This window comes from Zootoca vivipara, chromosome 8 (assembly GCF_965207765.1).
Source record: "Zootoca vivipara chromosome 8, rZooViv2.hap1.1, whole genome shotgun sequence".
NCBI lineage: Eukaryota > Metazoa > Chordata > Lepidosauria > Squamata > Lacertidae > Zootoca > Zootoca vivipara.
The window spans coordinates 81,011,539-81,039,403 of NC_142591.1; the positions used below are offsets into that span (position 1 = coordinate 81,011,539).

The window sequence follows — 27,865 nt, forward strand, 5'->3', positions numbered from 1 at the left end:
GCTCACTGGATGGGGCAGAGCTGTTGTGCTGCCTTCCTGACAGGTGGCATTTGCTTACCAGGAAGGAGAAAGGGGGGGAGACTAAGTGGTGGGGAGGTTGTTGTGGTGCAAACACACTGGCAGAGCTTATATGGCAGTGCTGCTGGTGCATTTACCCTGAGCCAACCTTCCAGACACCTCATCCTTTCCCTCCCCCTCCTGGAAAGCAGCAATGGCACACTTGCCACAGGAAGCTAGCATAGTGGCTCAACCCTACCTCTGAATGACAGCTCCACCATCCTTGACCATTGGTTGTGATGACTGGGGCTGATGAGAATTGGAGTCTGACCACAAGTGGAAGACCACAGTTTCCTCACCCCTGTGCTAAAGCGGTACTAAGAGATTTGTATGCTGGAAAGTAGTAGTTTGTTTAAACAAAGGGATGACTCTCCACAATTTAAACTGGTCACGTTTCTGAAAAGTTGCTAAGGAATGGTGGACCAGCCTTTGATTCTCTCACATACAATCTGATCCTAGAAGGGTCTTAAAGACCCCTGGCAGTTAAGTCCAGTCGCGAACGACTCTGCGGTTGCAGCGCTCATCTCGCTTTACTGGTCGAGGGAGCCGACGTTTGTCCGCAGACAGCTTTTCCAGGTCATGTGGTCAGCATGACTAAGCTGCTTCTGGTGAAACCAGAGCAGCGCACGGAAACACCATTTACCTTCCCGCTGGAGCAGTACCTATTTATTTACTTGGATTTTGATGTGCTTTCAAACTGCTAGGTTGGCAGGAGCTGGGACCAAGCAATGGGAGCTCACCCTGTCGCAGGGATTCAAATCCTCTGACCTACCGATCAGCAAGCCCAAGAGGCTCAGTGGTTTAGTCCACAGCGCCACTCGCCTCCCTTACTTCCAGATAAACCTGCCAAGGATTTCACCCAATATACTGTTTTTCAGAGTACAGTGGTACCTCGGGTTACAAACACGATCCGTTCTGGGGCGCAGTTCATAACCCGAAATGGTCATAACCCAAAGCGCCATTTTGCGCATGCGCAAAGGACAATTTTGCAATTTTCGCGCTTTGCGCATGCGCAGAACGCACACGCGGCAAAAATACTTCCGGGTTTGCGGAGTTCGTAACCCGAGGTATGACTGTACACCTTTATTTGCTTTGCTAGTTCTGAACTACTGTAGGTTTAAAAGAGGGACGGAAGAATATAAACTTCGGAGCAACAATTGAAACCGACTCCAGATAGATAGTGCATCGACAGCAAACATCACTGAAGGGTGTCTCCTCCTCCCCTCTCTGCTCTCCTCGGGTAATGAAAACAGACAAAGCAATTTCATTTCGGAGTTTCCGTGAACTAGCAAGAACTGTGTGGGCTGGATGACTGCAACCTTGGAAAAAAGCTATTAGGGAGAAGATAAACAACTTGCCGGTATCTCCTTTGATTCAAAATAAAGTTTATTCAGAGTGGAAAAGGTTCCGAACTGCTCAGCCCAGATTTATTGGTTCTGCAGTTTGGGTTGACTTTATCATAGTAACTTAGTCAGCACGGTCATTCTTGAAAATTGGGATTTCTGGTTATTATTATTATTTTATTGACAGCGCAAAAATATTTAGAAAGACCTTACCTGCTCTCCTTTCAAACCTTCCATCTGTACCTGAAACAGAAGATAAATATGTAGCACAAGGGAGATGAGTCTGGGTTTCTGCCCTGCTCTCTATCCCGTAGGTGGGGAAACTTAGCTGAGCCCTGCATTCCCCCTGAGATCCAGCTAGTTGAAGTTATGCAGCCGAGCAGGCAACAAAAAGTGCAAAAACTCTGCTGCAGTAAGATCATGGGAATGTAAGTCAACAGAGTACTGCAAAAACTACCTCACTCCCCAAGGGCTCTCTCAATTTCCTTCCACCATCCAATCTGAAAATTTCACAGCTGGCAAGGATTTCATGCATCTCTCCACAAAATTCTTCAGAATGGCATGCCCTTCTCATTTCAGCTTCAGGAAAATCGTTCACCAACTATTCTATGAGAAAGCATTTCTATGCTCTGCTCAGGCATTGACGCCGGACATATTTCAGAATTTCTCGAGATCCTGAGAACCCATTCAAGAGAACTTGTTTTGTCAACCAGCACAAAACACAGTTCAAATGTTAACAGCTCTTACCACTGAGCCAGGCTTCCCTGGAGGCCCTATTTCACCCTAGATGAGAAAGAAAATGAGAGGAAAAAAACAAAAAAACAATCCAGTTAAGTTTAGAAAGTTAAGGCGCTGGTAAAGCTTTGTCTGATCTTTATTGAGCATTTGCTCTGATTTGATTGTAGGGCAGTTATGTTTACACATCCTCCTATTATGCATTAATTCATTCCACATCTTTCAATACATTCCCTCTTGATTATCCTACAGCAAAAAGGCAGTGTTTTGGGAGATAATAAATAATAATAATAATAATAATAATAATAATAATAATAATAATAATAATTGGATTTGTTGCTCTAAGGTGATGGAGCACTTTAATCCACTTTAATTGTGCAAACCAAAATTTCCGATATGTACCTGAATCTCACCTGCAACACACACAGAAACACAGCTCCTCTTTCCTATTCTGGCGCTACTGAATTTCACTAGGAATCTGACTTCATTCTTAAATCATATTTCTATAGTGTGGGGACTAATAGATGGACAATGGGTTCTGCCGACCCTTATGGCAGCTAAGAGGCTTACGCTGCAAGGCTGGAAGGGAAGACCCACCACCTCCCACCCAGTGATTCGAAGATCCCACTGGCCTGCAAGCACTCCAGTTGGAGAACAGCCTTTACCAAAGGCGTCATGGGCTTTGAAGACACTCGAACTCAGGACGCAAAGGAGAAACATGCTAAGAGGAAGGCACACTTGGCAAATCCACACCGTGATCAACTCCCACCTGGAAACCAATGTCCCCACTGTGGAAGGACGTGTGGATCCAGAATTGGCCTCCATAGTCACTTACGGACTCACTGTTAAAACTGTGTTTATGGAAGACAATCTTATTTGGCTACGAGTGATCGCCAAAGAAGAAGAAGATTTGAAGATCTCACTGCCTTTTCTATATTTGAATGTGTGATTGGAATCATCAATTGCAGAGTTGGAAGGGACCACATGTGTCTTTGCAGGGGGTTGGATAAATGACCCTTGGGGTCCTTTCCAACTCTATGGATCTATGATTCTATTAATTTCGTCTATATAAGTCTTTGGATATTTGGACTGCCAATATTAATTTATATGTTTAAAGCAGAATGGATGGAATACTCTTATTTTTAATGTCACCTGGCAATGAAATTAATAGTATTATGGCTCAGGGTCACAATACCTCAAGGACCCCTTCTCTCCATATGAACCTACCCAGACCCTGATATCAACTTCTGAGGCCCTCCTTCATGTGCCTCTTCCTCAAGAGGTCCGGAGGGTGGCAACACAAGAACAGGGCCTTCTCTGTAGTGGCTCCCCATCTATGGAATGCTCTGCCCAGGGAAGTTTACCTGGCGCCTTCATTGTACACCTTTAGGCACCAGGAAAAAACGTTCCTTTTTAACCAAGCCTTTGATTGATCCAATTTACATCCTATGCCCTTTTAAAATGTGGTGTTTTTGTTGGGGGGGGGCTATTAGGTTGCTGTTTTTATTTTCATTAGGTATTTTGTGGTTTTATATCTTGATTTTATTCTGTGAACTGCCCCGAGACCCCCGGGTAAAGGGCGGTATATAAATTCAATCAATCATTAATATTACGGTATTGTTATTATTACTATTATTGTTACCTTTTCCTTTCTTCTTTATTTCTGTTATATTTGCAAATAAGAAATGGGGAGGGGAGAGGATCCGATATATCATCAAAATTCTGATGTGCCATTCTGCAGCCTGTGAGGCTGTCACGCCAGTTCCTGACATTTCTAGAGTACCACGTAAGTTGGCATGTAGTTAGCAGAGCCTCGTACGACCTGGCCAGCTGATTTACACGGGGCAGGGAAAGTGAGCAGGAATTGGGTATGGCCAGGGCTGCATCGGGATTATAAAACTGGGAATATAGTGAAATCCATCTTGGGATAGGGGTTCTGAGTTTGTCCTACATTACGTCACAGGAATGTGATGTGATATGTAAGCAAGCACATCTCAGAGGCTATATTTACACAGACAACACCTTACCTTTTCTCCTCTGGGTCCCATGAGACCAGGTTGGCCTGGACTCCCTTGGATGCCCTGAAATCGAATGAAGCAACACTCAAAAGGTATTCAGATGCATGTGTTTGGCGGCAAAGCCACTGTTAGGAGGGTACAGCTGCTCCAGGGGAGAATTATTGCTTGTGGTTAGAAATGGACAGGATCCAGTTCTGGCACAAAGGTAGAATCTAGACACATATTTTAAAAAACCGCTGTGAAAATGCTTTTTTTAAAAAAAGCGTTTTGAATAGATATATATTGAATTTGCCATAAGCTCACCATCACCATCTAGTGTCACATTTGCATAATTCATTTAAAACACACTTGAAATGTTTTATTTGCAGCTGTATGGCTGAGCCCAAAAGGTGACGAAGAGGGTACACAGAAGGATACGGCATCTAATTATGGCAGCACATACTTTCCAATATTTTGTAATAATAAGGGACTACTCCATGGTATAATTGAGGCTAACCTGCAATGAAAAAGAGCTAACAAATGGAGATACTGATATATGAAACAAACTTAAATGGTGGGGAAAAGAGAGGATATATATGCAGACATGAAAAATATATGCACAAAATAGAAAAAAGGGTGGAGGGTTTTTCAATTACATGTCTAGAAACAGGTATCTGGCCTGTTATTTATTTAGCTGGGATACGTTCCACTGAGGAAACATTTACAGGATTGCACTGTCATGCACACAGAAAATACAGCAGGGGGCTACATTTTTGGGGGTGGGAGGATGATTTCAAGATGCAAGTTCTTCTCTAAATTCACAACTAATTCTAGAAAATGGTTTCGTACCACTTTGAATTGTCCACATACCTGCTTCCCATCCACACCAGGCTTTCCGGGGAAACCATCGAGACCCGGTTCTCCCTAAGCAAAGAAATAGGAATGAAGACTCGAGCGTTGGACATACATCCTGGGCCATCACATCAGCTCTGAACCTGAGAGCATTTCCACCCTGGATCTTGGCTATGCTGCAGCGTCAGAGCTAGAACCACAAGTCTTTAGTTCCAGTCAGGTTTATGTGGCTTGAGGAACCAATACTAACCTGCTTGGTTCTATACATAAGTTGCATTTCTCAGTCTGTGCAACATGCCTTTTTGAATAGTGAAAGCAGATTCCTGCAGCCTCGCCTGTTCCCTGCAACTGTCTTTGACTATATCCCTCCCACTTTGGTTCTCATCTACCCATAATAAATAATAATAATAATAATAATAATAATAATAATAATAATAATAATAATATTTATACCCCGCCCATCTGGCTGGGTTTCCCCAGCCACTCTGGGTGGCTTCCAACAGAAAAATAAAATAAAATAATCTATTAAGCATTAAAAGCCTCCCTAAACAGCCTTCAGGTGTCTTCTAAAAATCTGGTAGTTGTTTTCCTCTTTGACATCTGGTGGGAAGGCGTTCCACAGGGCGGGCGCCACTACCGAGAAGGCCCTCTGCCTGGTTCCCTGCAACTTTGCTTCTCGCAATGAGGGAACCGCCAGAAGGCCCTCGGAGCTGGACCTCAGTGTCCGGGCAGAACGATGGGGGTGGAGACGCTCCTTCAGGTATACTGGACCGAGGCCATTTAGGGCTTTAAAGTTCAGCACCAAAACTTTGAGTTTTGCTCGGAAATGTTTTATTTATTTACTTATACCCCGCTCATCTGGCTGGATTTCACTCTGGGTGGCTCCCACCATAATAATAATAATAATAATAATAATAATAATAATAATAATAATAAAGTGATAAAATATCAAACATTAAAAACTTCCCTAAACAGGGCTGCCTTCAGATGTCTTCTAAAGGTCAGATAGTTGCTTATTTCCTTGACACCTGATGGGAGGGTGTTCCACAGGGAGGGCGTCACCACCGAGAAGGCCCTCTGCCTGGTTCCCTGTAACCTCACTCCTCGCAGTGATAGAACCGCCAGAAGGCCCTCAGAGCTGGACTTCAGTGTATACCCAACAACCTGGTTGTGATGAGCGCTTAGGATGCAGCAGATCTCCAACTCTGCTGGCTGGACCAGCCTGTGATAAGTCCCCCTACCCTTACTCAGCCAAAGATACACTGGCATAACTTGCTTGGGCAGAGGCTGGTGCAAATCCCCCCAAAGGGAGACTTCTGAGGCTGGGTTGGCCCAGCCATGAGATGGGGTAAAGATCTTGAAGCGGTGCCCCTGTGAATGCCCAGCACCTCACCACCTCTGCCACTGGCAAAGAATTGGTGCTGATCTCTCATACAGCATGATCAGCGAGAGCTCAGCAATAATCAGCACCAAAGGCAGCGGTGACTCTTCATCAGTGGCAAGGGGGTGGGCAGTGCAGGAGGTGGCAAAAGGGGAGGCGCCATCACTTTCCTGAGGGCATGTTAGGGGTGGGATCCCAAGCCAATTCAGCTTGGTCACGTGACCTAGCAAACCAGTGTAGAACACTCGTTGAAAGGCTTTGTTTCCCTTTGTTTCCAGGCTTAATTTAATTACTGTAATGAATTTCTATGCCGTTCTCGAAGCTACGAACATGAGTTTGACCAAACTGCGGGAGGCAGTGCAAGACAGGAGATGGGGTCACGAAGAGTCGGACATGACTAAACGACTAAACAACAACAACAGCAATGCCGCCCTATACCCGAAGGTCTCAGGGTGGTTCACATAAAATAAGGGTAGTTCACAGAACAGCAGCATTATTTGCCCCACTGCTGAAAGACCTTTTGAACCGGTATACCCTCCAACATTTATCCAATGAAAATAGGGACGCCCCATTCCATAATGATAATTTTACCATTTACATCCCCCATATCTTACTGGCTTGCCCAAATCACTCTGGGAAGGTTCCAAGCTATATATATATATATATATATATAATACACATACATTTTAAAAAAGAAATTAAAGAAAACCTTCCCTATACTGGATTGCCTCCAGATGGCTTGGGGGGTCGGCTAACTCCATACCCTCCAACATTTCTCCAATGAAAATAGTGATGTCCTAAGGAAAAGTAGGACATTATGGGATTAAATCAGAAACCGGGACGGCTTCGCTAAATCAGGGACACCCATAGATCATAGGGACACTAGGAGGGTCTGGGTTGCTCCTTAGCAATCTAACGAGTAACTTTTTTAATTATTATTTTAGAGGCCCCTTATAATCTGAGGCCCTAAACTGTGCATACATTTACCCCCGATTTCCCAGTTCTTTTTTGCATTCATTTCTGAGGAAGAATATTCAGAACTTCCACTCAGATTGTTGACAAGTTATCTGACGCACACAAACCATACCTTGTCTCCCCGGGGTCCCTTTTCGCCTCTTTCTCCCTGCAGGCCCTGAAAAAGTGGGGGAGAAAAAAAGATTTTGTATCGTTCCCTCCACTACCCAGTGAGTCACGGTTGTGCTAGCAATTTGTACCCAGTGACTCATTATGGGCTGCATTTCCTGTGCCAGGGAAATGCTGATTTAGTGCTCTGCCTACTAAGCAGTTGTCTATAATATACCAATAATGTTATTCCCACAAACTGCCTTTGCATATGCTAATTGGCCTTGGCCTTGGAGTACTCAATGAGCTGATCAGCCATCCATTGGGATTGTTGAGCTGTTCCGAGACCTAAAAAGAATGATTGTGAAGTCTTTATAACCAAGATAATGAGGATGGGGAAAACTGAATGACCTTCTCCAGTGAAATGTGTATGTGAAGGAAAGCAAGATAAGGTTTCAACAAGTAAAAGGTGAACTTTTAACTGGTGGAAAGTATTGTTAAAGATAAAATAACCAAGCGTCTAACTAAGCCTTGCTGAAGCAGAGCTATCTATGTGCACATATGTTGATAACTGTCCTTATGTGCTGGCAAGGCCACATTTGAGTATCAGCCATCCATTTACCAAATAAATGGATTTTGCAAATCACACCGAACACTCAGGGATGTTGGCTTATTTATGGAACATTGGGCAGGTTAAGTGATTAATAATAATAATAATAATAATAATAATAATAATAATAATAACCACAACTTACTGGTGCTCCAACGTATCCTTGGCGTCCTGGAGGACCTGGCTGACCATCTGACCCCTGGCGAGAAATATATAGAAAGAAACAAAGATCAGGACTGTCGCAGAAGAAACCTAAGGCATCTTGCTTACTGGAGAAAATAATGAATTTGCATCATCTTCTCTGACTGTGATCACAGGAGTCAAACTTATTAGAAGGGCAATTCCATAATCCAGTGAGCAAAAGCATCTCTCTGCTGTTCCTGAAAAAAACAACTGTTTGAATCTTAAAACAGACTGGAGAGGAAGGATGGGAAATGACATTGCTGAGTCCCACATCTTCAGAATACATCCCTGGATCATCACCTAATAATACATAAGGGTCAGTTAACATAATAGTGGAGTACTGCCTTCTTTATCCTTTATGCTTTGTTGTTGCAACCACATGTCCAAATTTTAAGCATGAAATAGCCATTTACATAGGTAAAACCACACACTGAGCAGGGTACGCCAGTCTTTGGGGCCAGTAGACCTCCTCGACCTCCTCCTCCTCCTCCTCCTCCTCCTCCTCCTCCAAAAATGCCTGCTGTGGGGGATATCACACAATGAAATTTGTGGGGGCATGGCATAACCTGCCATGGGGACATGACATAGCACAAAACGGTTGCCATTGGGGGAGGGGGTAGAAAAAGGGACAAAAGCACAAAATGGGGTGGGTATGTCTGTCATTAATGAAGTGGGGAGAAGGCACAAACATCAATCACTCCCACACTCATTCATGGAGAGAAACCCTTTGCACGTCTCCTCTGTTCAGGAGGGTGGGTGTTCCTGGCATCCAATGGAATGTGGGCATGCTTAAGGTGAGTGCGAGCTAGTGCAAACAGGAACTGAACAGGAAGAGCAAACAGTAACAACAAACAACAACAACAACAACTTTCTTTGTACCCCAACCATCTGACTGGGTTGCCCCAGCCAGGAGTGTAGGAAGATAGGGGCGGTGGGGGCAGGGCGCCCCGGGCAGCGTGATCCCAGGGGCGCCACCACGGCTGCCTGCCCCGCCCCAAAACGCATACCTGCCCCTGTGCGCGGTGCGCCACGCCCCTGGGGGCAACGCACCTGAGCCCTTGGCCCCAGCCATGCTGGGCAACTTCCGACATATATAAAAACATAATAGAACTTTACACAATAAAAAGCTTCCCTCTACAGGGCTGCCTTCAGATGTCTTCTAAAGGTTATATAATTACAGTGGTACCTCAGGTTACAAAGGCTTCAGGTTATAAACGCTTCAGGTTACAGACTCCGCTAACCCAGAAATAGTACCTCAGGTTAAGAACTTTGCTTCAGGATGAGAACGGAAATCGTTCTCCGGTGGTGCGGCGGCAGCAAGAGGCTCCATTAGCTAAAGTGGTGCTTCAGGTTAAGAACAGTTTCAGGTTAAGAATGGACCTCCGGAACGAATTAAGTTTGTAACCAGAGGTACCACTGGACTCATCTCTTTGACATCTGATGGGACATGAAAAACGCTTTATGTACCCACACATATAGTGCTGGGTAAGGGGTGAGCTTGGGGAGGGTTAGAAAGTTAGGTTAAGGAAAGGGATGAGATGGGATGAGGAAAGCCACTTCCGCATCTCACGGAGGTGGTGTTGTGGGTGTGGCCTGAGCGAACTCTCGCGATGGGGGCTGAGTGCTCAGCCCCCTCGCGAGATGGGAGTTCCCGCCTCCGTCATACCCGGGCCGACCAATAGGGTCGGCCGGGAGGCGGGGCTTCCCTTCTTTTAAATGAGCCGGAGGCGGGAACTCAGCCTCTTCTGCCCCAGGTCTCAGCCCAAGAAGGGGGGCAGATTACGTCATCCTCTGCTTAGAAATTGGAGATTTAATCCTGTTAAAGGGGTTCCGGGGGCGGTAGCTTTGTCCTGAGCCTGCGGAGGTCAGGGCCTTATGGCACCCCCCAATGGTGGCCACAGGAGGTGTCTCAGTAGATGTACATCATTGGGCTCCTTTCTGGTGGTTAATTTCTCCCAGACTGTAACACACGGGTAACAGTCGGATATAGTCGGTTAGGTCCAATGCCTAAGCCAATACCTCTCAACATCCGAAACCAATAAAGTTGTGGCCTTTTCGCCCACTTAAAATCATTTCACTGTGTCTTGCGTCCTGGGGAGCGAGGGACATCGCCACACAATTGCATTTAAGTGTTGTATGCAGGTAGGATCTCTCTCTCCCTCCCCCCTCTCTCTCACACCCCTAATTAAAAGTCTGTATACATAATGGAAATTCGGAAGGGAAGAGACAATAGTGGGCGTGGATGAGAGAAGCCCAACAGGAAGTGTGGTACTTGTTCTTTTGCAGAAGTTGGAAGGTATAAGGGTGGGCTCTCATATCAAATCATTCATTCAATCATTCATAAAGGTGCCCTTAATTTCATTCATGATCCTCTTTGATCCCTCTGCTCACCTTCAATCCTGGTGGTCCGGGGAGGCCAACTGCTCCAGGAAGTCCAGGTTCTCCCTCAAAAGAGAAAGCATAGCATGTTTGTTGCAAAAACTACACATTTTATAAATTGTTGAATGCTGAAGGCAAAGCCTACTGAATCTATGAAGAGTGAGGATCTAATATTTACTGAAACTAGAACATGCTTCATCTATGCAGGTTTCCTGCCTCTGACTTGCAAGCTCTCCAATGATCTGAGATACGTTTCCAATCCTTGGTGTGACAAGATCCTTTGACTTAGTGATAAGGAACCTCAAGCCTAGAGCCAAATGCACCCCTCTGAGCCACTTCATCTGGCCAGACTACATCCCCCCACTGCCCTCCCTTTCCACCCGCCTTTAATCTTTTTGCCTATCTTGAATGTGACCTTGATCTATTGCACTGTTTCTCAAACTTGCGTCTCAAGCTGTTGGACGGAATGGACTACAACTTCCATCATTCCTAGTTAGCAGGACTAGTGGTCAGGGATGTTGGGAATTGTAGTCCAAAAACAGCTGGAGACCCAAGTTTGGGAAGCACTGATCTATTGCTTGTTTCCCTGGATTATGATAAAGTTTGTGTGTGTGTGTGTAGAGGGAGAGGCAGAGGCAGAGGCAGAGGGAGAGGGAGAGGGAGAGGGAGCGGGAGAGGGAGAGGGAAAGGGAGAGGGAGAGGGAGAGAGACTAGCCTACTGTTCAAAAGTAAAAATCACATTTGTTTCTCCAGTTACAATGTACGGTATGTAGATTCCATCTGAGCTTAAGTCCCTCAAATTGTTGCTGCCAAACTTGTGCCTGGAGTGAAATAAACACCTGAGCTTTTCAGAGTTGATTCCCCCACCTCCCACAATACACTTTGTTAAGTCGCCAGTATTTCTAACAACCCTCTAATGAACATCAACACACATTCTTCCTCGGAGCATCCAAGAGCAGTTAATCCATATGACGTCTGACTGCTGCCTTGGCTCAGAGAGAGGCCTGCTGAGGTTATTAACCTGCTGTCATTTGTTTCGGATGCATTCAAAATGGCAACGCTAATCCCCAAGACATGCTCCACTCAATGCACATTGATTTGTAGCATCTGGCTTATGATATAAAGAAAAGGAGATTACAAGAGAAGAAGTGAAAAGCTTACAGACTCTCCTTTGGCACCATCTCTCCCTGGGATGCCAGGTGCACCGAGGGAGCCCTGAAATAATAAGAATTAACATAAATGCATTAATGGGCAACCATCATCAGCATCAAATTAGCACCAGCTGAAAGCAGAAGCACATGAATAATGTACATTGGCAGGTCTAATCATTTTCACCACAAGTGAAATTAATGTGAGGTCTCAGAGGGGACTCATTGCCCAAACCCAACCCCCAAACCAAATTTCTGGTATTAAGCACTGTATTTATTAACAGCTAAGTGTCTGCCAGAGTGACAAGGGGGTGTTGTCCCGGTGGCCTGGATAGACAAGAGACACCCTCCCCTTTCTGTCTCACCCACAGCCAAGTCTAGACAAAACCACATTATATTGGACTGCTGCACTTTAGATTCCAGGTGGCAAATTGAATTGCAGAGGAGTATGAGAACGTCACTCTTCATTCCTGAACATGAGGACATGAGACCCACAAACCACTATTTCTCCTCTCCAAATTACTCTCCTCTAACTGGCTTTGCAATAAACTATATTGTTAGTTTATTGCAGGTTCGCCTGATGAGCAAGCTGAAATAAACCAGCAATATAGCATACAAACAACTACGGTATGATATGTAGAACATGTTGGAAGAAAGCTGAGCTGAAACCCTTCTGCCTACAGCCTCAGAAGAGAAACTTCTGGCAACAAAGCTGTTCTATTAAATAGCTATTTGGAAAAATTAAGATGTGTGGGCAGTGGTGAGATGCACCATAATTGGCTGTGTCCGTGTGACGCCTCATTAAGAACTTTCACCCATAGCATATAATTCGCACTTCAAAAAAATAACAATAATCTTCCACCAGTTATTGCAATATTGAATGAGGCTGGGGAAGATACGTTTGAGTGGAGTGGAAAGCTCATTTTTCTTTACGACATTCTCAGTGCTAGAAGCTTCAAACTGCATCCTCTGAATTTGCAGAAGGGCAATGCAAAAGGGGATGATTACTGCAAAACTTATTTATGGGGGCATGGCTGAAACTTAAGTTCTTTTGTCATTGTGTACTGCATTGTACCACCTGTAATTTGCCAAGGAAGAAACTGCTTGGAAAGCTGTTAACGTAGGTCAGGGGAGTCAATAAGAATACTAAGATTCAGGGTTTAAGTTCCATTACATTTATAGGGGACAGATTCATTGCCCAGGGGCAGAATGTTTGAAAAGGTTTCCTGGAGGTTCAAGCGATAGATGCCAAGTTGGTGATGTGTACTAGGCTTCATTGTTGTTGCTTTGCATTGTGCTTTGTGCCATGTTATTTGTGGTGTTTTAGGGATTGTTGTGCTGCTAAAATCTGTGTGGCTGACCATTAAGCTGAACTGCAGAATATCTTTAGGGAAAGTCCTTTTCAAAGTCCAACTTTTATTAGTTCGAATGTATCAGTCCCCCACTTGTGTAGCTGGAAACTCCTGGCAGATATTTTCTTCTGTCCCTGCTTTGAACAGATGGTTACCTTTTCTCCTCTTTCACCCATTAGCCCAGGTAATCCTTGGGCTCCTCTTTCACCCTGGAATGATAAAACATAGTGGGTTCAAAAGGCTTCATACGAAATAAAAGACAATCCTAGAATTCACTGAAGGGACAAGCTAGTTGAAACCCACAAGCAGTGTTTGGAGTGGACTGCTTTAAAGCTTGGAATCTACAAACTGGGATACCATTGTGGAAGGAAAGCTGCAAACAGAATTTTACGCTGTATACCGAATTTTGCACAAACAAACCAAAGAGGATACAGTGAATCAAGAGCATTCAGATCAAGAACATTTCTCTCACATCCCATTCTGATGAACGTACCCCGACCACCAGGATCCCAATTTGCACCAAGACCCTCACACTATTTGCTTTAAAGAGAAACTCATTCTCACAACTGCTAATTACATAAATAGTGTCAGGTCCACCACTCTGTAACAAACCCATTATTTGGGCCACAGAGGTGATTTCATCCTTTACGAGAAGCATGAAAAGCACAGGATGTCTTGGGAACGAAGGAAGAGTCAGTTACTGAGTGACAAAGCACTCTGGCAAAGGAGACCTCCCAGGAGTCTCAGATAACACAGCTTTGTTATTGAGGCCATTAAAGGCTACAGGAAGGTAATTGCTCTCGCTTATGGTTGCCAGCTTCAGCATCAGGGAAAGTCTCTTGGGCCTTTCAGAGCTGAGCCAAAGTGAGAGTTTTGGCAGGGGCTCCTAGAAGGAGCCTAACAGCACCTGTTAATCTTCTCGCTTCAATACTGTCTCTCCGCTCGAAATCAAGGTGCAAGACCTATCCTTTTGCAAAACATCAGTAGCTTTCTCCCACCTCAACTGTTGCTTAAAACCATTCACTTCTGGAGTGGCTGCTGTTCCTCTTCACTTTGTTCCCTGGCTGGGAAGGAAATTGTAGCCTGCCCCATTTTCATTGGCAGAGGTGTCAGAGCATTTGAAGAGGCATTCTACTAAACTATCTGTTTGACCTAGGAGGACAGAAGATGTTACAGTCTAACCTGAACCATTCACATTCTTCCCTCTGCACAGCATCACCTGACGACCTAAGCTACGCTCCTGTTCACACAAGGAGGAAAAGTTCGCTCCAGTGCAGAAATAGGCATCTACTGGGTGGCAATACACCAGCCATACTAAAACATAGCTGCCAAGTTTTCCCTTTTCTCGCGAGTAAGCCTATTCAGCATAAGGGAATTTCCCTTTAAAAAAGGGAGAGCTTGGCAGCTATGTACTAAAATCATGGTTAGAACTCTGCTTGATCAGACCAGGGGCCCACCTAATCAAGCATCTGATTCTCAATGTGGCCAAAGAGATGCCAATGGTCAGCCCACAAGCCGAATCTGAACACTCTCCCCATATGATTTACAGCAACCGATATTCAAAGGCACCCTAACTTCAGCTGTGGAAGTAGAACGTAGCCATCGTGTTTAATAGCCACTGATGGCCTTGCCTTCTATAAATGTGTCCAATGCTCTTTTAATGCCATCTAAGTTGGTGGCCACCAGTGCATCACGTGTGAATGAATTCCATACATTACCTATGTCAGGTGTCCACAGAATGGATATAGTGCTGATTGTGAGGGATGTAGGTTGGAGCAGAAATTGCTGCTTTCTGGCATTCTTAAATGCAGGTAGCAGCTTCAGAGGTCATTTTGGTTGGAATCATCCATGGTCTAGAGCAGGCATCCCCAAACTCGGCCCTCCAGCTGTTTGGGGACTACAATTCCCATCATCCCTGACCACTTGGCCTGTTGGCTAGGCATGATGGGAGTTGTAGTCCCAAAACACCTGGAGGGCCAAGTTTGGGGGTGCCTGGTCTAGAGCAGGCATAGCCAAACTTTGCCCTCCAGCTGTTTTGGGACTACAGTTCCCATCATCCCTGACCACTGGTCCTGTTAGCTAGGGATGATGGGAATTGCAGTCCCAAAACAGCTGGAGGGCAAAGTTTAGCCATGCCTGGTCTAGAGGCTGAAACTATCTGCTTGGCAAAAATCTTGCACATTAATAGCATTCATTTCATTAACATTACATCTAGTAAACAACTCTTTATTTTTATCTGAGAATTATTGGAAGGTATGCATAAAGTTATTCACCATCTCCTAGTAAATCTAGATCAGGTCCATTGGTTACTATTTATGGATTAGGCCAAACTTTTCATAGTAAAACAAGGGCACCCACTAGAGTCATTAACTCATAACTGATCACAAAGTTTCCTGCAGATTGCAAGTTCATGAAAGAGCCAATTCATTTTTTCTCTCTCTCCTTCCCTCCCTCCCTCCCTCCTATATTAATTGCACTCCTTTTTGCAAATGCACTATGCACTCAACAACAATTTGTTGATACCACTGCAACAGTTATGATGAATGTTCAAAGCGGCTATACAGGAGCTGCACAAATCATTGCCCTCTTGAAAACCCAGGTGCAGAAACCTATTAGGTTAATTAGATTAAAATGCTATTAGTATCTTGGCAGCGCCAAAGAGGGAGTAGAATTTTCTACCGGGGGTGAAGTGATTCTTCACAACAAATTGTTGGCCTTAGAACATTTGTCAAAAATATGGGAGGAGGAGAGTCCAGCTTAGCAACTGCACTTCATTCTAATTTAAACAATTAGGCAAAATTGATGCCATACAAGTTTCCATGCGAGAGGCCAATCAGTAGAAGAAAATGAGATAAATAGAAAACAGAGATTATTAATTCTTATGACCCTGGGATTCATACTGATACATAAGTTTATAGAGCACAAGTAATTGTAGTGTATGTGCTTGTGTATTCTTAATCATTTTTTCTAACACATATTTGTTTGCAGCAACTGAAAATTATATCAGGTCCCGAGTTTAATCCTGGGCCTCTCTGAGTATGGCAGGGGAAAGCTCCTGTCTGAAACTCTGGACAGCCACTGTCAGTCAGATGGACCATTGATCCGACACAGTAGATATTCCTGTGCAGGGGGGTGGGAAGATAGGGGCGGTGGGGGCGGGCCGCCCCCGAGCGGCGCGATCTCAGGGGCGCCATCACGGCTGCCCACCCCGTCTCTCAAAACACGCGCCCCGCCCCAAAATGCACGCTTGTGGGTGGCATGACGGCCCTCACTGGCCCGCCCCTCGCCTCCGTCCAGGGAGAGCGCATGCCGCAGCTGGGAGAGCGCGCGTTGGCTGAGCAAACCCCTCGTGCCTAGCAAGGTTTTCATCGGGCAGCTGCCAGGACCAGCTTGCTCCCTCGGCCAACACACGCTCTCCCTTCCTGCTGCCGCGCTCTCTCCCTGGGTGGAGTTGAGGGGCAGGCCAGTGAGGCAACGCTTGTGACGCCCTTGCTGACCCGCCCCTCAACTCCGTCCAGGGAGAGCACGTGTTGGCCGAGGGAGCAAGCTGGTCCCGGCAGCCGCCCGGCGAAAATCTCGCTAGGCGCTGCAGGGTTTGCTCAGCCAACGCACGCTCTCCCTGGATGGAGGCGAGGGGCGGGCCAGCGAGGGGCGTCACGATGCTGCAGAGTGATGCCCTGTCCCCGGGGGGGTGCCTCCGCTTTGACACCCCGGGTGCCAAAGCGGCTAGCAATGCCCCTGTTCCTGTGTTGTCTTCCATCCCAGATCACTCCCTTTGCTGGCCAAGATTCTGCTTTGGAAGCCTGGGGGTATTCTGGAATGATGAACAACAAGGACTCTGAGGAACTGTGATTGGGGGGGAAATAAAGCAGAATCTTTCCTTTTTGGTTTCTCTCAGTTTCTCATTCCCCCCGTCTTCAGTCCAGTTCTCCGCATTTCCACTTCACTTTGTGATTTTTTAAAGAAAAGGTCCTCCTGGAATATATGTTTCTCTTTCTATGTGCTTCCCAGGGTTCACTCTTTTTCTCTGTGCTATAAATTCTGTGTTCAAAAAACTAGGACTTCCAATGGACTCTGAGCATCAGCAGGAGCTGTGAACGGCTGCAGATTTACACTTAGAATCCCTTTTCACTTGATGGTATTTACTATCTCTCCTTCCAAATCCTCACACCAAACCCTGGAAGATAGAAGAAAGAAAACTGAAAAAAATGAAAAGAAAAAAGCTCACTTCTGAGTTAGAAATCATCCTTCCCTGTCCAGCTGCTGGAGAGGGGAAGGACAATGCTGAATCCAAATTTATTACCCTCACTTATTTCCCTCTTTAGCAATATTGGAGATTCATGGCCAGGCCCTCGCTCCAGATTACGTTCAGTTCCTTAAAAGAAATGAAAGTTCTGTCCAAATTAATTCATGTACCTGAACTTTAGACAAAATTTCAAACCACCCAGCTTGAAAGGTCCATATGAAAAGGATTTTCAGAGAGCCAAAAAAACTGCCAGCAGATGTCAGTGCAGCCCCAGAAAGGATTTTCATCCTTACCAGCGAAGCAGTAAAGCAGAAATAGAGACAGCTGCGCTGTTCTCCGAAGTGATGCAAAGCAAAATAAAACTGCAGGCGAGCAAGCCCTGCGATTCCTGCGGTGCTAAGAGTTCGGCTGCTGAGATGCACAATTATGCGGTCTTGAAACAATTATGTGCTCATTATTCTGGGTCACAGAAGCCAGTGAATAAAACTAAAACTAAAAGCCTGTAATTACAGCATTTTTTTTAAAAAAAAATCAACTGAAGCTTATTTCTTTTATCTAAGTATGAAACTGTGACTTCTGAGTATGCGAGTTCTTCTGAAAACTTGAAGACTTGCTAGAGAGGGCGGGCTTTTCCTGTTGCAATGTTATGACACAGGAATTCACCTGTACACAACTCCCTGGTCTAAAGAAGGAAGCTGTGAGAGAGAGACAGCAGAGATCCATGATTGGCTCAGAAAAAGATGAAAGGCAGATACTGTCAAATACGTCCAACCTGGCCATTGCGACACATGCCTTAGACCAGGCATCCCCAAACTTCGGCCCTCCAGATGTTTTGGACTACAGTTCCCATCATCCCTGACCACTGGTCCTGTTAGCTAGGGATCATGGGAGTTGTAGGCCAAAACATCTGGAGGGCCACAGTTTGGGTATGCCTGCCTTAGACACATGCCTTAGGCCACATTCACACCCGTTAGTACCACGACACCACTTTAAACTGCCATGGCTTCCCTCAAAGAATGCTGGGAGCTGTGGTTTGTTAAGGGCAGTAAGGGTTGTTAGAAGACTTCCCAATTCCACTCAAAGATCTATCATTCCCAGAGTAATATATCAAACAGTCACTCTTCAGAGGGAACTCTGAGGACTGCAACTCTGTGATGGGATATGGACATTGGAAGAAATGGACTTTGGGCCTGGCCAAGCAGAGTTTTTCCCATGTTCCCATGAGCCGATCTGAGCTGAAGGACCTTAAAGTCTGTTGCTTGCCTAGATGATGTGTTGAGGAGAATGATTGCCTCAGAAAGCCCTCCAAATTTGGGCAGGTCCCTGAAATATAATGAAAGGAGACTGGTCCTAATTTAATCATGGTTTCAAAACTTATTTATCCATTATTTCCACATTTTTCCTTCAAAGAAAGCCCCCTCCTGGTTTAGAATACAACAGATTCATTAACTTAATATATGCTATCACAATATGCTTTTTTTTTAAAAAAAAACACAACTCCATTGTATCTGAAAAAATGACACAATCGAAGCAATAGAAGAAAACCCTCATTATATATCTCACTGCTCCATTTCTGAAGATGCTAGGCAAAAGTGTATTGCAGGCATCCCCAAACTGTGGCCCTCCAGATGTTTTGGCCTACAACTCCCATGATCCCTAGCTAACAGGACCAGTGGTCAGGGATGATGGGAACTGTAGTCCAAAACATCTGGAGGGCCAAAGTTTGGGGATGCCTGGTGTATTGCAAAGATGAAATGTCAACTTACTCGCCAATAGTAATAAGGGATAAAGTAGCTAATTTTTCTACAGCAGCCCAAGATATTTTATGATGTGCATAACGTAGACTGCAAATTGGATTTCTGAAGTTTTACTATTGTTGTAGCTCCGTGATTTCTGACATGTTAATTCTTGCCATGCTTGAAATTGATGGCCCTAATTTGTATCTCGAACTTTGTTATGGCCTATGGCTAAAACAGATAAAATGGAACAGAACTGAAATACGTGTGCCCCCACTGTTTTAATTTGCTGGATGAGGGGATAGGGGAGCAGCAGAAGGGGATATATCTGGACACCCACACATTTGTCTCTAACAAGTCACTAGTCAACAAATTCCAGATATTCCCAGTCATATATTCATGGGGAAACCTATGATAATCATTCATAATGACAGTTCATAATGATAATTATGAAAATCATTCATAATGACGACAGAGATGTGCCTTGCATCTTCCCCTCTTCTCAATCATGTTATTGGTGCTGTCATTTTAAGCCAGGGTTAGCCAAGGTGGTTTTCCTCCAGATGTTGTTGGTCAATTGTCAGGGATCCATCAACATCTGGAGGGTACCAGGTTGTCCACTCCTAGTGTAAAGAGTGATGGCAGAGAAACAAAGTGTTTCCTTTTCAAACATCAGCCACCACAACTTCCCGGGTCCCCTTTGATACCAAGCGGTAGTAGCTACCCAAATGCCAAAGGTGGAAGAAGATTTCAGAGGGCAGTGCTATTTTTAGAACTATTTCCAAGGTGCTACAAGTGCTACCGCGCCAAGCGATGAACAGATCTTTGCTGGCATCTGTAGAGAACTTGGGAGATTCTATGTATGTATAAACTTTGATTCAGAGCATGATGCATCCTGGGATGGAAGCAAAACCCAGCAGCCTAGGGAATGTGCTGTGTCTTTAAGATGAATTCCTTTCTGTTCCTGTGCAAAATGATGTGTTTTGGGAGTAACAGCTTTTGCCTGATTAAAGACCCAGCTGGGTTATACGTCTCTGGGAATGGGAACGGAGTGACCCTGACCCATTTGCATGGGTTGCGGAAGGGTTAACAAGACATCCCAGGGTGGGAGAGGCGGGTCAGTTTGGATGGCCACATGTGTGATTGGTGGGTGTGCTATTGCTGGGGAAATTTGCTTGCAGCAAGTGATTGATTGACGGCCTTACCCTATATATGCTTAGAGAGCAGCTTTCAGTTCCACTTTTGCTGCTCGCAACGAATCTCCCGCCCACCCTCCTCTAATTTTAGGTGTTTTTGCATTGACCTTGCTGCGCCTCTCATGTGGTCGCCTGTTTTGGATCAGGGGCCTGGTAGGAATTTTGCCACTTGACTGATTGGCTGGTGCCAGGTGGTTTTTGCCTACTACGCTGCAATAAGTCACAACTTGTAAGGTTGGCGATTAGGCATTGGTTCAAATTGGATGGTTGAGGGGTACGGATTTGGTTGGGCCTGCCCCTCATGGTTGCTGCTGCCTTTAGGGGTATTCCTTTAAAGGAATCCTGGGGCTATACATGTTGTCCGTGTATCCCCGGTATGGGCCAGGGCCGCGCATGAGCCTCGGGGAGCATCTGAGGGATGAGGTCAAGGGCGTGGCCCCTGCTCCGATCTCTCCCGGAAGGGTGCTTACCTACTGGCTCCCCTACTAGGCTAGTGGGAGTCAGATCTGTCCCACTCACATTCAGTTGTATTTAAATAAAGTTGTGGCCAAATTAATGCCAAAAACCTTAAACTTAAAATATTGTGTGAGGTGTGAGTTAATGGGGGGATGTCTTGGTACCTCGGCATGCAATTGAGAAAAAACAGGTAACTGTTCTCAGCTGCTTTGATCCCTGACAGCACAAGACATATGTCTATCACTCCCCCATTGGATGATCCACGAATTAAAGATTTAAATTGATTGGTTCCTTAATGAAGACCCCTTGTGGGTTCACAACTATAAGAGTCTGGGTTTTGAGATGCTAATTTCCTGAATGCCATTGCTCACTGGAAGGACAGATCGCGAAGCTGAGGCTCCAATACTTTGGCCACCTCATGAGAAGAGAAGACTCCCTGGAAAAGACCCTGATGCTGGGAAAGGTGGAGGGCACAAGGAGAAGGGGACGACAGAGGACGAGATGGTTGGACAGTGTTCTCAAAGCTACCAACATGAGTTTGACCAAACTGCGGGAGGCAGTGGAAGACAGGAGTGCCTGGCGTGCTCTGGTCCATGGGGTCATGAAGAGTTGGAAACAACTAAACGACTAAACAACAACAACTCATTTAAATATATACTTCAATGCACAGTGTTGAATGTATTGTCTCTTAAAATATACCTTTCCATTTTTTTCTCCAAAGACACCATTTCAGATACATTTGTTATTTTTTTAAAAAATGAGCCAAGAACTATGTTTCTAATTTTGGTGCAAATTCTGATGGATGCATTCTGATTTATTTTCAAAGGTTGAAATGTTCAGAGCATCCTCATGCTGCCATCAGGCTAAGAAGAACCATGGATGGTGCAACTCCTTTTGGGTCTAGGTTCAGGAAGAAGTCCTATAATCCAGAGCCTTCTTCCCCACAGTTGTCAGAGCTGACAACAGCAGCAATCCAAACAGTGAGGGAAGGGGTGATATTGGGAGGAAGAAGCTTATCTGTCCTCTGTACTTGGAAGGGAACAAAGAGCAGATCACTGAAGTCTAAACCTCAAGAAACACTTTTTGCTGCATCAGGTAGGTAGGGTTTTGGTGCGCTGGTTCATTTTTTCAGCAACCTTAGCTGCTACTTCAAATAAACTTCAAAGGAATTTCAAGGGAAGAACAGAGTGTTCCGTCAACACCAGCAACTTTTCTTGAGAGCTTTTGTGTATCTCTAGAATGTCGAAGAAAGCCTCTTTTTTTCAAAGCAATGAATAAATAAAAACAGCCACACCTGATGTCAGAACAAAGGAACAGGTCAATAGCACCAGGTGGCAATTCAGCCAGAGAGAGGGCGAGAACAAGCTTGTGATGCAGCTGCAGCTGAACGCTCCACAGATCCAAAACCCTTTTTTTGCATTTTGAAGAGGCGCTCAGTTCTTTTTCTAAGCAAAAAACAACAACAGTAGCTGTGCTTGGCACAAGCACACATGTGTGCTGATGCCAAACCTGTCAGACAGATGTTGGCAAGATGTGGCCAGCAGCTGCATATCTTCTGAATTGCTCCCTTGGGAGTTGGAGAGCTGTCCCAGGAGCTTTCTAGATGCAAAAGGACAGTTCAGGAGTGGGAGGGAAAAATGTTAGAATATTTGAGGACTGCAATAATTAGGAATGTACCAAGACAGAAAATAATGGGGGAATGGAAATATGTCCAAGATTACTTGGAAAAAGGAAACATAGAGAATAAGATAGTGATGTGCTTAGAGTGAAGGTATAAGGGGAGAAGATTAATTGGTAAATACGGAAAAGGATTTAAGGTTGAAAAGTAAGAGGTATAGCAAGGGAAAGTGAATAAACGGAGGGAAGCGTGTGGTAAATGGCTGGAAGTGTTTTTTTCTTTTTCTTTTGTTTGTATATTTTTTTGTATTTTTGTATGTTTGTATGTTCCTCTTTTCTTTTTTTCTTTTTCTTTTTATAGAAGCAAGAAATTTGCTTGTAAGAAGAGAATGAATGCATTATGTATTGATTTATAATTTGTGTATACTTCTTTTATTATGATTTGAGAGTGATTGATATTCGTATTTGTATTTTGGTTTTTAAAGAAATCACAAATAAAGATTTATGTTAAACATCGGAAAAAAATAGATGCAAAAAGACTAAAAAGATACATCTGGATGCTCGTAAATCAGATCAATTGTTGCCTTCACCCTTTTTGGTGCCCAGTCAATGATATTTTGTACAGATGTAGCAGACAAAACCTCATACTTAGTCTTTGTCAGTTTTTTTATGTAATCTGATTAATAGCCCAGGTTTTGAAATACTGCGTGCACAAACTATTGTGAGAATGAATGGAACTCTGTCCATGCACAGGACTTTCAAACCTGCCAGCTGACACGAAGAAACTGGTACTGCCACCCAGGCTTCCTCTAAAACAAGACAGTTGACACCTAGCGCCACATTAAGAAGTCCTTAAGGGTTTGATCCTGGTTAATTGCAATATGAAGGGACCCAATTATGGATGGGGGAGAAATTCCATTTTGTTTGCTTTTGGAGTGAAGTTACCCAGTAAGCAAGACACAAGCTTGAATGCCAGCTATCAGACAAACTTCATGATTCTCTGAATTTTGTGCTACAGTTCTCCAACCACACACACAGAGAGAAAAGGACAAAAGTATATATATTAAGGGAAAGTGGGCATACAAATGCACATTCATGAAAATGACAAATAACAACAATGCATTGTGTTAGGGGAAATTGCTTGCAAAAATGTGTGAATTAGGTAAAACTGCATACACACATGGAAGAAATCTAACATAAAATCATGTTTCTTGTTTCAGGGATTACTGTCAAAATTCTGGTGCTCGTAAGATTGTTGTGGAGAGAAAATGAGACTAGAAGCACCATGGACGCTCCTTGGAGAATGGGAATAATAATAAAATTAATAATAATAATAATAATAATAATAATAATAATAATAATAATTGCATAGATAACATTTTTAGAGTTTACCCAGCTTTGAGTATGACCATACCTTTTCTCCTTTCTCTGCCCAGCCAGCTCCTCCTCCACCCTAAAAGGAGAGAATAAATCCACAGTTAACACAATAACTATAGCACAAGAATTCTCACAGTGAGCTATCACTACCAATGGATGTTCTAAGACATTCTGAGAGCAGCTAAGGGAAAACCAATGATAATGTCAGTTGATCTCAAACACAAGTAGCCCAATGGAAAAGGAAGGTTCAGAAGAGGCAGTCCTTGATGGAACATGATGGGACTCTGTAGCTGAGTGACGTTAGAAGTCACTGCATGGGATTTCTTTCACTGGAGATATAAATTAAGAATCCAGTAGATGGGATTTGAAAGCAAGTTACTGCTGCAAGGCAGTGGTTGAACTGCAGAACAATTATTTCAAGTGTATGCAGTCATTTTCAAACCTTGTGTACTTTCTTTCCTTTTTTTAATTGTTGGCTAGCTCTTCAGAGTCCTGCATCTATAATTCACAGATAAAACTGTGAGTCCTGGATCCAGAATCTAGTTACAAGTAAGTCAACCAGGTGTTATTTGTGATCCCTTTACATGCCTTTTGTTATTAGCACATGACAATGTTAGAACAGGGAAGGAAACAATCCAGAATGTATGAGCTCTGATAAATATTCTTACTGGTTCTCCTCTTTCTCCCTTTGGGCCAGGAAGTCCAATTGGTCCAATTTCTCCCTTGACAAAAAAAAGAAAAAGAAAAGAATAAGTGTTAGCTCAAGAGTACAAGATGCAATGATCCCCATCCAACCCTTGCCTTTTATTAGACCAACTAGTAGGGATATCTGAGAATTTCATCAGAATGGGGGAAAGTCACAGAAATTGGGTCAGCTTGTGTCTCCATCTTCAAACAGGAATGGAAATCGGACAGGTGAATATGGTCAGTATTCCCTGCCATCCTTTTCCAGTCTGCAATTTGCTGTCATTATTTTTCTCAGTATATCATTTATACATTCATCCTCCCCACTATGAGAACAGTAATGCTGGACTAGATGGGCCTTTGGCCTCCTCTGGCTGGGCTTTTTTTTTTCATCTTCTTATGTTCTTATGATGTCAGACAGAAGCTGCCTTAGAGCAGCATCAGTCTGTATATCAATCCCGTCCTGTCTACTCTGACTGGCAGCAGTGTTCTAGAGTCTCAAATGGTGGTATTTCACAGATCTACTATCCAATCTTTGGAACTGCAGATGTCAGGAAGAGAACCTGGATTTTATGTGCGAAAAACACGTGCTCTACCACTGAGCTACAGTTCCTCAACATGCTGTGTGCAATACTCAAAAGTGTGGGCATGCATGCATAAAATTATTGGTTCCAAAGTGGGCCCTTTAACAATGTAACAAAGAAAGCATGTGATGCAACAGGAAAATAAAGTGCATTTCTTTGCTTCCTGTTCCATTTACAACCTGCAAAACTGGTTGCAAAAAAGCCGATCACCCATAGCAAGTCTCTCTATTATTATTTTTTCAGGCTTCTCATAGATAAGAAAAAGTAATGTCAGAAGGTCTTCTTTTTCAATTTTTAAAAGAAGGCTTTTTACATCAGTGTCAAGAGGAACCACTCAATGCCGCTAAATAGAGATGTAGGTGGATAATCCACTCTCTGTGCTAAGCAGGAATCAGTATTCATCTCTTGGACCATTTTAGAGGAGAGATGGGGCATCCTAAATATAATCAGCTTCTAAAAGGCTCACTTCCCTCCCAGGTGCCCCGATAAAGAATTCAATTTCACTTACATTAAACTGATGCATTAGCATTTCCAGAGACCATCTTTGGGTCCATACACTTGGGGAAATGGCAGCCATTTAAAATACACCCTGTTCTATTGCTGCCAGCCCCTGGTTTGGCTCTTACTGTAATTTCTCATGTCATTGTGCAAAGGGACTCTCATCGGTTAAACTGTCACTGATTAAAATGGGAAGCTTCTATTTATAGAGCCAGAGAAATGCAAGGCCCAGTCCTATGGCTGCTTTAAATGGAAATGGGGACAATGGATACAAAGCTGCAGCTCTATACCGTTTTAAACCAATGGATAACCTTGCTTCCAAAATGCATTCTCCCTCTTCTTTTGCCAACCAGCAAAAAGAGGATGCTTAACTATTAAGCTGGAGAAGCATTTCATGCTATAAGAAAAGCAAGCCTTCATTTTCTCTCTATCATCCTGTGACATCCAGTGAGATGTATGGGGTGTTAGAGGAGGAGGTAGTACCTCTGGTGGGGGAACACACCATGCTCCTTCTGGGGTATGTCATCCACCATTTGTCCGCACCCTGTAGTCAGCTCCCTCTTCGACTGGCCGGCTAAACAAGGTGAGGGTAGCCAATGGATCTCAAGCTCTTGGTGAGTTAGGGACTTCCACTGCATGCAAAGACAGGCTCTGGCGGATTGAGCGGATGGCACCGATACTTAGTCCAAAGGCCAAGAAAGCTGTTTCTGCACATGCTATAGAAGGAAGTGGAGGGCAGATGGGGCTTGACAACCTGGGAAGGTAGCCCATCCAGAAGAAGGAAAACTTTGATCGTAAACCTCCACTGCATTGCAGTATATCTTCAGGAGAAGAAAAGGCGAAAAGTAAACCCTATACAAATCCGGAGTGGAGTCCCTAAGAGGTTTGGATGGTCCGGCAATTCCTACAGCCAAGCTGGTGCCAAACATATTGCTCTGCTTTCCTTTGGATTACATTAGTGAGGCCGAGAGAGAGCAGGCTCTTGTTGTCTGGGCAGCCCAGGACTTCCATCCACACTGCCCAGGATTGCAGCTGTTTGATCTCACCACCAGAGGTGCACTCCATTGTCTCTCAAGACAATGGATGCCAAGAACAACATGCATGAAAGCTTCCAGGGCTGAGCTAAGAGGAAACTGTTGTGAAAACAGGAACTCATGGCAGCAGTGCAGCTACATATCTGCTTCCTTCCCACAATAAAATTGCAGCTCAATTAGAGCCCATATTCTGTTTTGGATTCAGAAGCTACTTAACTTGAATTGATCAAGTTTAAATAAAAATAAAAGTCTTGTTGGTCCCTCAGGCAAAACTAACCTTCTGGCCTCTGAGACCTTCAAACCCAGGTAGACCTCTTTCACCCTGAAATGAGAGAGAAATATTATTTATCAACATAATTTCTCATTGCTTCCATCACATTAAGATAGCCTTAATTGTTCATGTTAGCAACCATGCAATACATAAATACATTGCCTTAGATTAGGGGTTGTCAATCTGGTCCCTACCACCCACTATGGGCGTTTCAGGATTCTAGGTGGGCAGTAGGGGATTCTATGACACAAGCTGAATTCTCCTTCCATCGAGCACTGGTGGGCGGTAAGGAAATTTTACCATCAAGAAAGATTCATTAGTGGGCGTTAGGTATAAAAAGGTTGACTACCCCTTGATTATCTTAGATAATATACTAGCCCTCATTCTAAGATCCCCTGATACGATCACTTGCCTAGCTAGCATGAGTACCATGAGAATAAATTAATATAGGATAACTAGGATGAATTTGCACAATGAAGACTATTACTTCCTACTAATTCTTTCTCTTTCTTTCTTTCTTTCTTTCTTTCTTTCTTTCTTTCTTTCTTTCTTTCTTTCTTTCTTTCTGTTTGAATTCTCAGAAAATTTGCTGTCCTTGTTATGCCCAACTTCCTCCCAGGAGAGAATATGTAGGGCAGTAGTCATAAGGCATAGACCTCACAAAACGCAACGTGAATATACAACCTATATCTAAAAACTGTCTCCAACATATGAGAAGGTGGCCTTTGGTAGAAGAATCCACATGCATAGAATCTCATGCACAGTTAATAGCATTGATTAATGATAAAGTCATAACATTATATTTATATCTATTACAGTCATACCTCGGTTTAAGTACACTTCGGTTTGAGTACTTTCAGTTTAAGTACTCCGCGGACCCGTCTGGAAAGGATTAATCCACTTTCCATTACTTTCAATGGGAAAGTTCGCTTCAGATTAAGTATGCTTCAGGTTAAGTACAGACTGCCGGAACCAATTGTGTACTTAAACCGAGGTAGAAGAAGAAGAGAATTGGATTTGATATCCCGCTTTATCACTACCCGAAGGAGTCTCAAAGCGGCTAACAT

General features: G+C 44.0%; 1 protein-coding gene across 2 annotated transcripts in view; it reads right to left on the reverse strand.

Moving 5' to 3' along the window:
* The window catches only part of COL22A1 (collagen type XXII alpha 1 chain), a 180,488-nt gene that overhangs the window by 76,257 nt on the left and 76,366 nt on the right, over positions 1 to 27,865 (reverse strand). For both annotated transcript variants that reach the window (XM_060277589.2, XM_060277590.2), the window contains exons 10-21: positions 26,805 to 26,849; positions 24,396 to 24,449; positions 23,765 to 23,803; positions 13,255 to 13,308; positions 11,761 to 11,814; positions 10,612 to 10,665; positions 8,183 to 8,236; positions 7,453 to 7,497; positions 5,003 to 5,056; positions 4,163 to 4,216; positions 2,148 to 2,183; positions 1,614 to 1,643 (exon numbers count right to left, since the gene is read on the reverse strand). In XM_060277589.2, the coding sequence (XP_060133572.1) occupies positions 1,614 to 1,643; positions 2,148 to 2,183; positions 4,163 to 4,216; positions 5,003 to 5,056; positions 7,453 to 7,497; positions 8,183 to 8,236; positions 10,612 to 10,665; positions 11,761 to 11,814; positions 13,255 to 13,308; positions 23,765 to 23,803; positions 24,396 to 24,449; positions 26,805 to 26,849 (573 nt within the window). The remainder of the gene's footprint in view (positions 1 to 1,613; positions 1,644 to 2,147; positions 2,184 to 4,162; positions 4,217 to 5,002; positions 5,057 to 7,452; positions 7,498 to 8,182; positions 8,237 to 10,611; positions 10,666 to 11,760; positions 11,815 to 13,254; positions 13,309 to 23,764; positions 23,804 to 24,395; positions 24,450 to 26,804; positions 26,850 to 27,865) is intronic.